At 38.3% G+C, this 16199-nt stretch overlaps 2 protein-coding genes and 1 pseudogene across 2 annotated transcripts; all 3 read right to left on the reverse strand.

Moving 5' to 3' along the window:
- Positions 1-45: 45 nt before the first annotated feature.
- Positions 46-5094, reverse strand: LOC7470918 (uncharacterized protein At4g38062). Its single transcript, XM_024581478.2, has 2 exons — positions 4737-5094; positions 46-3860 (listed from the first exon to the last, which is right to left on the reverse strand). The coding sequence occupies exon 2, from the start codon at positions 3826-3828 to the stop codon at positions 268-270; it is 3561 nt and encodes a 1186-aa protein (XP_024437246.2). The 5' UTR covers positions 3829-3860; positions 4737-5094; the 3' UTR covers positions 46-267.
- Positions 5095-5271: 177 nt separating this feature from the next.
- On the reverse strand, positions 5272-7992 carry LOC18103421 (uncharacterized; annotated as a pseudogene).
- A 1640-nt stretch (positions 7993-9632) lies between these two features.
- On the reverse strand, positions 9633-15950 carry LOC18103422 (formin-like protein 5). The gene is made up of 7 exons (XM_024580989.2): positions 15074-15950; positions 13384-14098; positions 12568-13297; positions 12277-12476; positions 11716-11951; positions 10148-11033; positions 9633-10009 (listed from the first exon to the last, which is right to left on the reverse strand). The coding sequence occupies exons 1-6, from the start codon at positions 15248-15250 to the stop codon at positions 10158-10160; spliced, it is 2934 nt and encodes a 977-aa protein (XP_024436757.2). The 5' UTR covers positions 15251-15950; the 3' UTR covers positions 9633-10009; positions 10148-10157.
- Between the last annotated feature and the right edge of the window lie 249 nt (positions 15951-16199).

Here is a 16199-nt window from a genome sequence, read left to right on the forward strand (position 1 = left end):
TATAACAATACATGAAGTAAAAAAAATGACAAGACCAAGGGACAGTGGTTGCATAGAAAATGTTAGTTAAATCAATCTGAATCTGTGGCAAATTCTCTTAGCACAACAAATTGCTCAAACGTGCACATCATATGTACTAATATACATAGCGCAAGCAGATTCCGTGCTTGAAAATCGCATGGTAATAGCAATCAGTAAGACATGTTAAAGGAAGAATCACCCTAGCATATTGCAAGCTATATTAATAACTCTTTCCCAGTTATATAGCTAGTTGAGCTCTCTAAATGGTGCTCTCTCCTCAAGAACAGACTGAAGTCTCTTTGTTGTTGGTGAAGGACAAGTATTGACATTCTCCTTCACAGCATTGAAAAGCTCAGTATCACACTTCAACATGGGACTAGATGATCCACTATTGTCAAATGACTGCACCATGCATGCCAAGGTTCCCATCAATTGCATGTCTTCATTGGAGAACTGGCTGATTCTCTCACCAAGTCCCGTGAAAAAGCCAATCAAATTGTCCCTTTCTGATGACAACTTCATTACATTTTCAGCCAAACTTTTGTTCCCTTTTTTGAGCTCATCTACCGAGGCTTCTGACATTCTCAGCTTCGTCTCCATTAGATTCTCTAATTTCTTCATTTCCAGCAGTTTTTCTTCTAGTTCAGCTTCAATTTCTATTGCCTTGTGTTTCGATTCCGAGAGTGATTTTTCCTGCAATTCCAGTTTCTTTTGTACGGAAAAGATGTCATCCTCCAGCTCCATTAACATCATTTTCTTCTCTTCAATTTCCAGTTGGGCCAGAATCTCGGCTGAAGCAATCTTCTCCCAGGCCTCATGGACCAAACCAATCTCAGCCTGTTTCTCAGCAAGCTCCAAAGAGAAAGAGATCAACGAGCCATTAAATTTTTGTTCCCTCGACCTTACACATTGCAAGAGGTCGTCTATTCTTTGATCTTTCTCTTCCATGAGCTGGATAAAATGTTCTTTTTCAAGATCAAATTTTCTTTCAGCCTCTACCAGTGTCAACACTGAAACTTCAAGTTCTCTTTTCAGCGATTCTTGCTCCAGCCACCCAACCCCTTTCTGCAGATCATCTAAAATTTTGTCCTTCTCTCTCATGGTTCGTAGAAAACCCTCTTTCTCTGATTCAAAGGACATTACTGTCTCCTTTGCAGAAGTGGCTGCAGCTGACTCTCTTGTTTTAAGCTCTTTCTCAAAGAAATCAATCTGATGCTGCATGCTATCTATTCTACTGTCCCTTGCTTTTAATAGACGGGCAAGGTCATCTTTCTCCTGCTTGATGGTTTCCTCAACTTCTACTTGTGATAGAAGAGAAGCTTCTATGTCTTTGCGCAACAACTGGCTTTCTTCAAGATCATCTTTTAAGCGATGAGCAATAGTTTTCCACATCCACAATTCAAATTCCAGAGCATGTCCTTCGGAAATTTTAGCTGCAAAATCAGATTTCAATCTGTCTAAGGCATCACAAACTTCTTGAAGTTTCTCTTTCAAGTCTTTTTCCTTCTGGAGAGCTTGCTTTTCCAATCGGTGTTGGCACCTGGATGACTCCTCGAGCATTTCTTTGTATTTCTTGAGTTCTTTTTGCATCTGGAGGTTCTGCTCTTCAATATGATCAAGAGATTGAACCCTTCTCAACAAAGAAGCTGTGTTCTCGTTTTCTGTAGCTAATTCAGCATTTGCAGTGTCCAACTCATCATAAACTTCTCGTAGTTTCTTCTTTAAGTCGGTTTCCACATCCAAAGCTTTCTTTTCTATGAGAAGCTGCTTACTCGATGATTGCTTAACCATTTCCTTATACCTCTCAAGCTCTTTCTGCATCAGGAGCCGTTGCTCTTCAACCAGTTCTAAGTGATCAACCCTCCTAGAAAAACATTCCACCTTCTCATGATGTTCCGCCACTTCAGAACTGGCCATGTCGAATGCATCACAAACTTCTCTGAATTTCTCTTTCGAATCGTTTTCAATCTGCAAAGCTTGCTTTTCTAGGCAACGTTGATGCCTAGATGACTGCTCAAGCGCTTCCTTGTACTTCTCCAACTCTTTCTGCATCAAGAGACACTTCTCTTCTATAAGATCCAAGGCCTTGGCTTTCCTTGACAAAGATACTAACTTCTGATGTTCTTTGGCTAATTCTGAGTTTGCCACGTCCAAGTCATCACAAACTGCCTTAAGTTTATCTTTCAAGTCAGTTTCTGTCTGCAAAGCTTGCTTCTTGAAGCAAAGTTGACTTCTGGACGATTCCTCAAGCAATTCTTTGTATCTTTCAAGCTCTTTCTGCAACAGTAGTCGTTGGTCTTCAACAAGATCCAGGTCCTCAATTCTCTTCAATAAAGATGCAACCTTTTGACGTTCATCCTCGAAATCTGTCATCACTTTAGCCAGAGCAGTGTTCTTTGTCTCCAGCTGCCTCATCAAGAGAGAGACATTTTCTCCCCTTTCTTTGTCACGAAGTCTTGCTTCAGTATCAGCATTCTCAACGTTCAGCTGAGCCTCAGTTATACCTGATTTCAACACCAGTAGCATTGTCGAAGCCTCCTCATTCTGCATCTTCAACTGCAATATCACAGAGTGACAAATTTCCAATTCTATCCCAAGTTCTTCTACTGTTGTTTCTTTGCTCTCTAGTGCAGTTCTGTAATTATCCAGCTCTTCAGTCAATTTCTCCAGTTGAAAGCTCCATTCAGCTTCTTTAGCTCTAAGATTTGAAGAACAATTTTTGTGCATCTGCTCCAAACTCTTGAGTTTGTTTCGCATTTTTGCCAAAGAAGAAGAATTTCCCGTTTCCCGAATCCCAGCCTCCTGAAGTTCTTTAAGGTACACCAGCAACTCCTGATTTTCTTTCTCTAGCCTCCCTGCTTTGTACTCGATTTCTTTGTAAAATGTCTCCTTTGTAGCCAAAGAATGTCTCAGAGCTGCAATTTCTCTGTCCCTCTGAGTGGCCAAGCATTCTAGTTGTGACTTTGCATCCTGACACTCAGTGAAAACATTCTCAAAGCGTGCTTTAAATTCAGAAACCTCAACTTCCAGATGATTTCTCCTGCTTTCTTCACGAGCTAAGGCTTCATTGCACATCTTGAACCGTCTTTCAAGATCTTCTAAGATTCTGGTCTGAGAATCTAAGCGTGACTGCAGTGAGCAAATTTCGTCAATCAATGTGGACTTCTCCATCTCCCACTCTTTCTTGCTTTCCCTGAACTGATCTCGGAGCTTTTCATGTGCTTCTTCTAGATGGCTGAACTGTTCTTTCTTCCATTTTAGCTGATTTTCTACTTTCATGCTCTCCTCCTCTAACTTGAGTAGCATAGCATCCCTTTTCCTCATCTCTTTGGATGCTTTGGCATTTTTCTCTGCTTCCAAGCATTTCTTCTGAGAAGCCGATAGAAGCCCCTTGAGACCTTCAATTTCTGCCATAAACACATTAATCTTTTGCTCTTGATCTATGTTCTTCTCATTTGCCTCATCTAGTGCCAATACTATCGCCCTTTTCTCCTCCTCCCATTTTTTATACTTCTCACCGCAATCAACTCTAAGCTTATCATTTGCAGTGCTTAGACGTCTGATAACGGACTCTTTTTCATTCAAACTGCATTGCAAATCTTCACACATCCGCTTCTCCTTGGAGATCTCCTCTTCCTTTCCATTTGATTCTCGTGCCAGTTTCTCAATCTTAGAACATGCTTCTTGAGTTCGGATAAGCTGTTCACCATGAGCTTTCCTCAGGTTGTCAGCCAATTCTGCTTTGAGTTTCAAATCTGCTTTGAGCTTCTCAATCTCAGCTTTCGCTTCATCAAACTCTTCACCCATTTCCTCTCAAGTTTAAAAGAAACAAATCTCAACTGTTCACAAGCAAAAATCTTTCAGATGACAAATTGAAGTTGATTTAAGAGCAATTATGTCAATGGAGAACACAGTACCACAAATAGATATTTATTGAAGATCACATTGTGATATGTCAAGAGGTTCAAATCCAACTAACCAAATCAAATACAGTGCAACAGCATAATAATTCCTATGGTGCTATTTTTTTCTTACCGAAAGAGCATTGCATCCCTGGAACCTCTTCCAGGTCTAATTAAGAACAGATGGACAGCATAAAACACCACCATTAAAAAACTGATTAAAATCCTTAAGACCACAAACCCTATTTACTGTCCCTCTTGTATTATGAAGAACCTACATGTCAACGAGCAAGGCCAATCTTTAGTTTCCAGATCATAAGAAATCAAATAAAACCCAAAATAACCAAAGATTTGGATACCAGTTTTAATAAGATTTTCCATGTTTTTTCTCCCAAGATTAAACAAAGACTAAAAATTATTATTATCATTAAAATCTAAAAAGTTTATTTCTTTTCCGTTTTTGCATCCAATAATAGACCAAAATATGTATCTTATTGTCAAAAACATGGAAATCCAAAAGAAAAGGCCTTTAGATCTCATTTTCTGTCAGGATTTCACAATGGCTAACTTAAGTCACCGTGTAGTCTTGTTAAGAACCCAGCATTCAAATAAATAAATCATTAAAGTCCCTGGCAAAATACAGAGAGGCCCAGAAAGAACGAAACAAACAAAGGGCTAACTTAAAATGACTTGTAACGAAAAAAAACATGTGAAAGCTAAAGACTTGAGAGATTAAGAAACCTCACTGCTTGATGATTCTTTTAACACTTGAACAAGCAATAATAAGAGAGACGACCACCAAAAAAACCATACCTGGTTGTCGTCGTCTTCGTCGTCGTCGTCGTTATGGGTTTGGGTTTATTGTTGTTAGAGATTTATCCATGTAAGAAAGAGAGTTTGTTGTGATTTTGTTGGGTTGTAGAGAGAAAGATTGAGATTAGAAGATGAAAGCAAATAGAGAAAGTGCAAGAGATAGCCGTTGAGAGGGAGGGGTATTTGATTTGAAATCGAAATCGAATCACACGGCGTCAGGGTTTCGATTTTAACGGTGTGGGAGGTTCGTTGGGCTTGTAACGTGGGCCTACTATATTGAGTTGGGCTTGCCTTCAGAGGTTTTATTTGCTTGGAATTTCTTTCATAATTTTTATAGCGGGACACAGTGGTAAATCAATAAATTATTTTCAGCGATATTAAAATTATTTATAAAATAAAATAAAATTTTAAAATAGTAAAAAAATCACTTTTATTTATTTATATTATTTAAAATGAATTAAAAATTATTTTTATTTTTTCAGAAATAAAATACAAAACAATAAATTATTTGAATTATTATTAATTATTAATTAGATTAACAAAACAAATTAGTCACTAAGTGACGCAACCCTCTTCTCTTCCTCTCTTAAATCAAAGAAGTCTGGATTGATATTTTAAAGCAATGATTTTTTCCAGTTCAAATGCAAAACAATGAAGCAATTATCTTCATTTGAAAATACAAAAGAATATAGTTAGAACTGATACGATCGAATTAATAACCAAAAGATACAGTAATATGAGCTAATGAAACAGAATTTTTATTGTTATCTGTAACTTCTTGGTGAATCATAAATTTATATCTATGTTGATGAACACGGCATCTCACATACTATTACCAGTCGAAGTTGATTTTGCAGCTACAAAAACTTCCAGATTTACAAATAAGGCTATCTACAGCACAACCATCCACAGCAAAATGGGAAGAAAGCATTGTGTGAATAACAGGACCTTGCCACGGCATTTTCAAAGCCAGCCCAATCAGAAGTTCAGAGATGTTGAAAATTAGCGAAAGTGTTGCCATCTTCTAGCTATTTTCCAACAAAAAAATCAACTGCTGGTGGGAAACCCTTCTTGTCCTGAATTTTAGCTTCAAGATTGGCTATCTAAGCTGTTGGACTATCAAAATGCTTGTTTCTACAGAGCTGTCTTCGCAAATTTTTGCATTCCAGTTTAGAATCAGGGCCCTATCCAAAGAGCTCTTGAATACAAAAGTTCAAAAAGAGTGAGGCTATCTAAAAGCTATTTGCCAGAAAAATAGTTCTTGTGCAACTGCCAGTTTTTGTGTGATTCCATCGATCCATGCCTCTGGCGTCGGTACATGTCTTCCTCAGGTAGATGCAACATTCCTCTCATAACATTACCAAGGATGCTTTTAAAGTTTTTCTTGTCATCGATACCATGGACGAACCCCCTATGGAGACCAAATTCAACATGAGAGTAAGGGAAGTCCTTGGGGATTGAACCACGAAGTCCTTTCTCACTTGTATCAGTGAGCTTCTTTGTGTTGTGTTGACTCCACTCATCTTCAGCTTCATCAATCGCCTGAAATGAACTTCAGTAACTAGTGCAAGTATTTGTTAGGAATGGACAAGTGAACATGTAAAGGAGTGCGCAAGTCATGTATTCGTATACAAGCAACATCTACATATGTGAATGGCTGGTGCTGACATTGTTCCCAGAAAGAAAGCTACTGGGTTGATATCAGAAGCATGCACAAAATCTTGCATGGATATAAATTACTTTTCATTATGGTTTCTCCCTGCTGTTATATATTCATCACTTTGACCCCATTTACTCTCAACAATTTGCTAAATATTAGAGAACATTATTGTTACAGTGCATTGGCAATCCTGCTGTTATATATTCATCAAAGTGCACTCAATCAATAGTTACTAACAGATCAGCTCTTCTCCTCTTTGGAGATAATCCGGTAAAATCTAGAAAACTAAAAAAGGGAAGCAAAAATTGATTCATCAAAAACAGGAAATTAATAAGAAAAGGCCAACCTTCTTAAAATAGAGAGGGGCTTGCGTAGCAATTTCTCGAGGCAAAAGAATACACTCGATGAAACAATGGCGCCTTTGTTTTGACAAGCTGATCACTGTTTCAAGAAACATTAAATCCTTCTCTTGCTTGGAGAACATCATCACAAGGCATTTCTTGAAATTGTGAATTTCTTCCCACACATTATTGTCAACATTCCTTGCGGCCGAGTCATGCTGTAAAGACAAAAACCAGGTGAAGAGCAGAAATAACAGAAGGTTCACCTATGGCATTCCTAGAAATAGTGACCTGGCACAACAGGCTGCCACTGAGGCAACAACAAATATGTGAAGTTTGCTATCGACACAACAAGATGTTTTGGCCGGTTTGGATTCTCAAAGATAAAATGAAAGCGTTCTTGCTGAGTCAAAATGCGCTTTGCGAGATCATTCTTCTCAGAGACCTTGTGATCACTGTCTCTGCCCTTCTTATGGGACTTACTCCTCGGGCCATCTTCAAAATCATATTCATCGTCAGCCTGACCATTGAGCAAGATGCCTATCAGCATCTTCATCCTCCTTTCTTCTCGCAGAAACACCTTGAATAGCATATCTGAAATGAACAATACGAGAGAAATCATTATAAAAGTGATGAGCATAAATTGCAAATTTTCGAAAATAAGAAAAACAAATGGCGTGTGGAGTTGCTGAATCAAGTTGAGCAAACTTAAGTATTTGATAGAAGCTCAAAAAACATACATATTTAATTGGAAAATCACGTGTAAAGTTACCTGTTTGTGCCACTGACTATCTGAGGTCTTTTAGAATTTTCTCCGGCACCTTGCTTCGCCTTGATGTTCTCAGCCTCTTACTGATAAAACAAAGCAAATGAAACCAGCTAATCGCCAATAAAAAGTTCGTGCATTTACAATTTGCTCCAAAGTTCGTGCATTTACCTCCTGAAGCTTGATTCTAAGGGTGAAACAAAAGTAAGTAAAAGTGGAAACATTGTCTCACCATAACTTTCTCAGCTTCTTCATGCTTTCCTTTCATGCGAAGCTGCAAAGCCTTAGATGCCAACTGGTTTTCACCTAGTGTCTCCTTAACCAACATACTACTCCACATTCTCCTCTTGGTTTGTATAGGAAACCAACAGAACCACCAGCATCCTCATTCTGCTTAACAAGAATTTTGCTCATAAAACTTCCATCATCAGCAAACTTATTCAAGGTAGATGCTGCAGCAGAAACAAGGGCTGCATCCTTAGGAGACATATTTTGACTTTTTCGTTTTCTCCGTGACAAAGTGCCATGGACTTTGGAGCTCAAATCTCAGGATGGCGGACAGATACATCCTTCAAGTAGCCTCGCCAGTTTTCTGATGATAACAATCATATTAATTATATGGAAGCGAAGGAGTAATTTATATTCAGGAGATATGAAAGCAATTTTTTGCTCACCCCACGACAGCTTTATAAAAAAAAATGGTTTCAATGAGTTGCCAGTGCCTTAACAATATTTCTCCCACTTTGACCATCTGCCATTGCGTCTTGTTCCTCGCATTACATTACCAGATTACTATGTCCGGAGGTGTCATTCTTGAGGGAGGTTTACTATCGACTTGACATGACAGTTTCTTAGAGACCCGAGGCTCACAGACCTATGCATCACCCCTCTGATTTCCAGGACACATACTAAGATACTCATTTATCATATGACTTGTTTCTTTCGCTAGTCTATAAACTCAGATCAACATTTTTTTAGTATGTATACTTGTGGGTTGCATGTTAAGACAGATGACCATCTGTGTTTTCAGTGTCATTTCTCTATATATTTGGTTTGAGGTGCTATTGCAAACAGGACCTTCTAGGCTGGCCTACTATGATATGATAATATTTACTTCTGCTTGCTAGGTTAGTATTCTCGGCCACGATTTACTTCATCTGATATAAAAAGAATAACCAGGTCTTCCACCAGTTATATCCATCTTACCAAGATGTTAATGAGAAGATTTTTGACCTTGTCCGATCCTGCTTGGTGAAGTTCGAACCAAGGTATCAAATTCCCTTGATCTCAAGTACATTTGGCGTCTTCCAATATCATGAGGTCTCTTTCATTTTTTGCTGTCATCCGAGTTCTACTTTTCAAGTTTGCTATTGTTGCTTACTCGATAGACTAGTTATGGATTTTCTAGAAACTGGTTGACCGATTCTCAGGTTTCTGAATTTATAATTTTTTATTTGAATAATCGATTGATCAATCTTGCATCTTGGATTTTCTAGAAACCGGTAGACTGATTACCATGTTGTTGCTATGATTGTCTGTTTTTTAGACTTTTAAGATTTCTTTAACTTTTACTTTGTTTTTTTGTTGGCTAAGGTCATTTAGATCTGGATCATAGACCTTTGTACTTCTTGGAGTATGCCGTAATACTTTGTTCAGTTTTACCTTTAATACAATTACACTTGTAAAAAAAAAAAAAACGTCTTGATCCTCGTTTAATCCTTTCTTTTTATTTTTTATTGCATGCAGATGAGCACGAGAAGGGGCAGCCATCCGAGATGCTGCAGGGAGTCAGAGACGGCCAATTGACCAAGGGAACCCCATCTTCTTCCGCAACCTGTAAAATTTTCATGTCACGTGCAAGGTAGGATGATGAAATGACCTAAAATAATATTTAGAATTATAGTAATGAATGTTTTTAAAAGTTTTTTTTATTTAAAAATGCTTTAAAATATTTTTTTTTAACATCAACACAGTGCAAAATCATAAAAAAATATTTAATTTAAAAAATACTTGAAAAAATTACTTTTTAAATGTAAAATACAAACTCTAAGTCGAGGGTCTATAGTTCCATCATATGCTGATCTTCCACATTTCGGACTGCTATTTAACATCAAAGGAGATACCAACTGTTTTTATGCGATTGTAATTTCCAATCTAATTGCTCCACTATTGACATCCAAATTCTACAAAAAGAATCAATCTTGTTTGAACAAAGAATTTCGAATGGAAGAAGAACAAACATCAATACACCTAACTGCTACCAACGCACAAGTTAATTCATTTAAGGGATTTTGAAACGTGAATCCACTGAGCCCCGACTGAAATTGCTGGCTTAATTTACTATCTGTTTTCAGCTCCATTAATCCATCTGCTGAAATTGCAATTTGGTCTCCATGTGTGAACGCAATTTGGCAGCTTTCGTGCAATTCCCCACGATTCCCTCCAAATGTGGATACCACCACCAAATGACTTGAAGGGTAATTTACACTCCCATGATATCAGCAACCTGGATAACACAAGTGAAGGACTTCCTTAATTTCTACATTAATCTGAAGTTCACAGAATAACGTTAATTTGTGTGTGTGTTTGTATAAATTCTAAATGGAAAAACCACAAATTAATTATTGATAGGGTCTTAGCTTACCTCTTTCAGATTAACCCTCGTCATCTGAACTGGAACTAGAATCTCCCATTCGTCGCTCTGCAATTGCTGGAAATAGCCGCTGTCGAATATCAGGCGAGGGTTGCTGGTGCTTATGAGAGGGAGATGATGCAGTTGATGAAGTTGACGCCTCTTTTTTCCGTGTTTTTGCTGACCTCTTTTGTGCCTCTCCCACCTCTTTGCATACCTTATCTAATATTATTAAGAAGTCTCGTACAACGATGAATAATCGTAAACCCTCATCTTTCCCGGCATTCCCATAGAAATAATCACCAGTGCTCTTCACCAGAGCCACAATTCTTTTTTCTTCTTCCAGAAGGGACATGATATCAACCTCAGCATTCTGCACAAAACTTTTTAATGTTTCATGGAATCCACTATTTTCCTCTAAATTCTTCATGTCTTTATTCAGGAAATTTCTGGTTACTACCACTGACTGCCCAAGTTTAGCCACGGATCCTGTTAAGCTGTCAGCATCCACAACCGCTGCTCTTTTGACATTTTCTAGTTCACTGCTCAATTGAGAAACAACCTGAAGACCAAGACTGCTATAGTTATCTTCTGTATCAGGGGAAATGTCCTCAAGGAGATCGTCTGTTTTTACACTGACACTGGAGATGCTCCGGCTCTCTCGTCCAGCACGAGCAGCTCTCACACCTTCTGAGCGAATTATCTCCTGAACAACAAAGTGTAAGAGAGTAGTCTTCCCATCTATTCCCTTTACATCAGATAATTTCAAAAGTGTGTCAAGCTTGAATGCTTGTGCACCGCCACGAAATGTACCATCATTCATTCGGTTGCCTGTTTTAAGAACAGCTTCTAGAAGCTTGAGGAACAACCGACTATTTCTGAGTTCCTTGCAAGCAACCTGCCATATTAGATGGAGATGGCATCACATTAGATTTTGGCAAGTGGAGAAATTCAAGAAATTGCCAGAAAAGAGAGTCCATTGTGAGATGCGGGGACTTTATCATAACCAAGAGAAACTGACCACCTCTACATGCTAGTATATTCAAATTTTACAAATGTAGGAATATTTTTATACAGTCAGGCATCTTATATGCAAGAACATGCATACGTTCTAAAAGCCAAACTTAAGTCAGTATTCTACAAATGCTATCTTTTCTATCATATCCTACCCATCCTCTAATGTCTAATAAGTGGCTGGTCTCTTTCGCTCTATGCATTAGCAGGGATGCATGCACTTTCCAAGTCACATATGAAGGGAAACCGATACAAGGCACCAAACTGATATCAATATGCATTTTATTTTTTTTTGCAAAAAATACTGTTGTGGCTCTCCACCAAAACTTTTCTTAGTAATATTTTAATGATTTTTAAAATACATCTCCACAATTTGGCATGCCTTTCCAAAATCATGAAGCTCCACAACGGTCTGCTTCCCCATATGTAGAAAATGTGCAACTATCAAGTTCATCATCAGACCATGAGCATGGATATTTCCAACGCATTGTTAAAAATGACAACCAACATTTACAAGCAAGAATTAAACCAAATGCTGAAAAGAAATACAGTATCCAGTTTCCTACCTCTAAGGTTTCAAAAGACTCTTTAGTGGTAGCAACCTCTTCCTGTAGAATGCACATGAAAAGCAGGGCTTCCAGTCGTTTAAAAGCAAATGGTATGTCAACCAATGCTTTTAGGAACCTCTCAGCAGGCCCAAGTTGAGAAAGTTCACCACTGTAGAGCCTAAGCTTCAGTTCTTCATCTGCTGTGGGTGCCATCCTCAACAAATTTTGAAGAAGCTCTACAGGAAGCTCATTTCCTGCATTAACTAACAGAGGTTAGAATATGTTGATGCATTAAAACCAAAGGACACTATTGCTACTCAAATTCCACAACCAATGAAATGGGGTAATTACATACCATCCACACAGCCACACCATCATTAAAATCAGCCATACTAGACAGAAATGGTGTGTAAAAAGATTTTCCTAGACAAGGAACGGGACAAACAAAACCACCACAAAGTAAATCCCCCCCCCCCAAAACAAGAAAACAAATAAATAAATTGAAATTCTTAGGAAATGGAGCAATTTAACTTATCCATGAATGTATGTCTACTGAAAGAAACAAAGAGAGTTGATCACCTTCACGAAGTGCGTCACAGACTTCCTCTATTGTCACATTCAGTGCCCGCAAAAGAATAGACAAATTTTGTGCCTTTTTCGGATCAAGTATTTGAATATACTGGGGTGAAGGATCTTGAGAAGAAGACTCTTTCTTGTGTTCATTTTTGTTTTTATCAGGTGCATATCCAAATAGGGTTTCTATCATTTCCTCATTGAACCTGTATAAAACATATTCAGCAGCAAAGATTATTTAGAGATTCATGAACAACAAAATTAAAATAAAAAATTAAAATTAAAATTGTAACTCACTGGAATGATCCTGATTTAATCTGATGCCAAACCATTGAATGATCAGGGTTGGCTAGAACTTTATCCCAGAAAAATGGCTTTAGTTTGGTTTTAGGAGCATCAGCATCAGCATCATCCCCCAAACCAGCTCCTTCACTAGATGCACTATTGGAAGGACGCTTTGATCCAAGAGGGGGTCGAGGAGCCTTTGGACCTGGGGGCATTGGTGGTGGTGGTCGAGGAGCGGAACCTCCAGTTGGAGGTGGTGGAGGGCGTGGACCAGGTTTCACTCCCGGAGCAATAGGTGGTGGAGGAGGTGAACCACGGGGAGGAAGGGGCACACTACTGGATGATTTTGCAGGGGCAGGTGGTGCAGGAGGGGGAGGGGGAGGGGGAGGGGAAGGAGTAGGACCAGCCCTACTGGGAGGAGGCCTGAGATTAGCAGGGGGTTCATGGGGAAGCGGTTCTGCCCTTCCAGGGGGAGGCTTCAGAAAAGGGTTGCTGCCTGTCCTTCCTGGTGGAGGTGGTACAAGTATGTTCATCTTGTTGTCAGTAGAGAATTTGGCAGCACCACTAACAACTCCTAACGACAGCCTTTCATCTAACGATACATTCTGAGCATCAGAGTTATAAAAATTGCTCTCGAAAGATGATCCCCTTTTCTCATGGTTTGATATATTACCAAAAGATTGATGACCGAGCTTTTCTTCTTTGATAGAATTTCCTAAACCAAAAGTTTTATGTGTGGAACCTGGAAGATCAAAGTTTGAAGCAATATCAGGACTGTATTAAAGAATTGTAGATTAAAAGAAAACATATGACAGTTCATTTACTAACCAACAGAATAGTCACTTAAGCTTATGCTAAGAAGGGGCCTTTCATCATTTCGTCCCGCACCAGATCCTCTCCTACAAACCGCAGTACAGAACAAGAAGAACAATGCTGCAAGAACAAATGTCACTGCAGCAGTCACAAGTACTGCAATGAGAACTGTTTTATTGTTATTTTTTCCATTATCTGGCTCAACACTTGGACCAGAAGTTAGACCTCCAGAAGAGTTTTCGCTGAGACTGAGAGGAGGCGGTGATAGTCGAGGAAAAAATAGCTCCTGCGGTGAAGGGGCAGGGTTTGGAGTGGAAACCGGAGAAAGAGCCAGATCTGGAGCTGGTGCAGGGCTAGGAATCAGGGATCCAACAGCAGGCGCTGGGGCTGGAGCCTCTGCAATGCTCTGAAGCAAATTCCTTCTTGCACCAGCATGCCTATGAAATAATGAATTTAGAGAAGTTGAGTGATAAATATCTGCGCCACCTTCATCTCCAGAAACATGGAACAGAAAACTGTTCTTTCTTATACAATCTAAAAGAGTTTCCTTTAACTGGGGATGCAGGACTTTAATCAATCTCTGACTGTTTTCTTTTGCCACTGACCAGCCCTTTGAGCTAAGTTCATCGGCCCCACTAAATGTTTCCTCTGGTAAAAAGAAGTTAGGATTTCCACCAGCTTCCTTCAGACGAATCAAATCTACTTTGCAAATGATGCATAGTAGCTCTGCCTGCAATCCAAAACAAATTCAACTAATATTTGCCCATTTGAGAAAGATTAAACTGGTATTTCAGATGCACATTAAGAAGCAGACATATATAAATATGAATTAAGAACAAGCAGTAGACATGTGAGGTTGCATCTCTCTCTCTCTCTCTCTCACACACACACACACACATATATTAAGAACAAGAAAATAAGTATGCAAAAGAACATAAGCGAATGAAGGCTATGCCATATTTGCAGGGGGGAAGAGCGAGAGCGAGAGAAGACAACGTAATCAGTACAAAGGAAGAACTTGGAAGAGCATATCCCTACTTCGGCATAGACATAAGCATGTGCAAAATGGATATAATCATGGATGCAATGGTGCATAATACACCTCAGGTCAAAGTTTATTGTGGTATTATGATCTTACCAATGATCAATGTTAATCTTCAACAATGACTAGTTTTCAGATAAAAAAAAAATTATTGTTGCTTTTTATATGACAAAAGAATTCAATAATCACAACTGTTCCATCTGATCCTCCCCTCCTCCAGTGCCCAAAATTAATATTTAAGAAAAAATTCACAAGGCCCTAAACAAAGAAGAAAAGGGAAGAAATTCAGGACTGAGAGTAAACAGTATTGTGATCGTGATTCACGAGGGGTGCAACAAGGTTAAATCATACATCTCGATGAAATGTTACATAAGTATAACTCATTGTGACATAAATTTATCAGCCAATAGTCATATTATACAAATAATTTAACACCGATTTGCATAATTATGATGAATCTAAACCTTTGAACCATGAACCATACACGCCATAACTCTCATTTCTAGTTTGTAAGAGGCATAAACAGCAGTTTGACATCCCCAACTGACAATCTATCAGCATGCAAAAGGGTATTTGAAGCACGATAACCTCAATTGTTATCACAAATTTATTAAACTGTAAGCAATATAATTATGTAAGAGCACGTATGGTATAAAGTCCTACCGTGTCCTTATCAACATCTCCAGTTGCTGGATTAACTAATTGCCTCAAAAACACTTCCTCTGTCCTTCCTCTGTAATCCAAGCTCACCACCACCGTTGCACATAGCAGAATCACCAAGAAACTGAAACAACTTGACTTCATATGAACCACTAGTTGTTGATTCATCCTTGTAAGCATGAAATATCCTTCTCATTTCATCAATAGTTAAACCCCTGGTAGAAGGATCAAAACCCTTACAACACCTTCATAACACAAAACCAACCCAAGAAGCTTCAAGCTTTTGACTGAATTCAACTTTTATCAAGACAAGCCTCTTGACACAACCCAACCACCAAAATCTAGATACTAATTCTCAAAAACCCAGATAAAGTTTTTGCCTAAAAATTCAAACTTGGAATCAAAACTCAATTCACCAAACAAGACTCAGAATATATCTCCTCAAACAGGCCAAAAACTAGAATCAAATAACATAAACAGCGAAACCCACAAAGAATTTACAGAAACGAGCCTTATTTAGGACCTGTGACATACGTAGAGAATCCAAAATGTGAAGGAGATTTGGTAAGAAAAACAAAAGGGTGTTAGATTTTGACTAGATCCAATCAAATGAAGCTCAAAAGGAACGTCGGCTGTGCATGAATAGACAATGTTGTTGACCTGGAAAACGGTGAATTTTTCTTTTTTGTCTCTCTCTTTCTTCAATAAGGTTTCATTGAAAAGTAAGAGATGACAAAGAATTTAAGATGAATTGTAAATTTTCACTTTTTTTATTGCAATGAAACCTTATTCTTTTGAAACTTGTTGATTGATGTTGGTGGGCTTCTTGAGATAAAACTTAAAAGATAGAAAGAGCGAGAAAGAAGAGCTAGATGGACGCGGTCAGGATAACCCAAATACTAGATTTTTTATTCACTTAAAAATCCTTCTCTCTTTCTAGAAGAAGATATTGAGCCTTTTTTTTTTTTTTTTTTGAAAATCTGTTGACTAGTGATTGTCGACTCTTAATTATGATCAGCAGTGATGATTATGGTATAATAGTTGTTTTTTAAAATAATTTTTTTATTTTTTAAAAATTATTTAAATCTTATTCTCAAACAATGTCTTGCATAAGTCTATGTTGTGGTCC

This window comes from Populus trichocarpa, chromosome 11 (genome assembly GCF_000002775.5).
Source record: "Populus trichocarpa isolate Nisqually-1 chromosome 11, P.trichocarpa_v4.1, whole genome shotgun sequence".
NCBI classification, from domain to species: Eukaryota; Viridiplantae; Streptophyta; class Magnoliopsida; order Malpighiales; family Salicaceae; genus Populus; species Populus trichocarpa.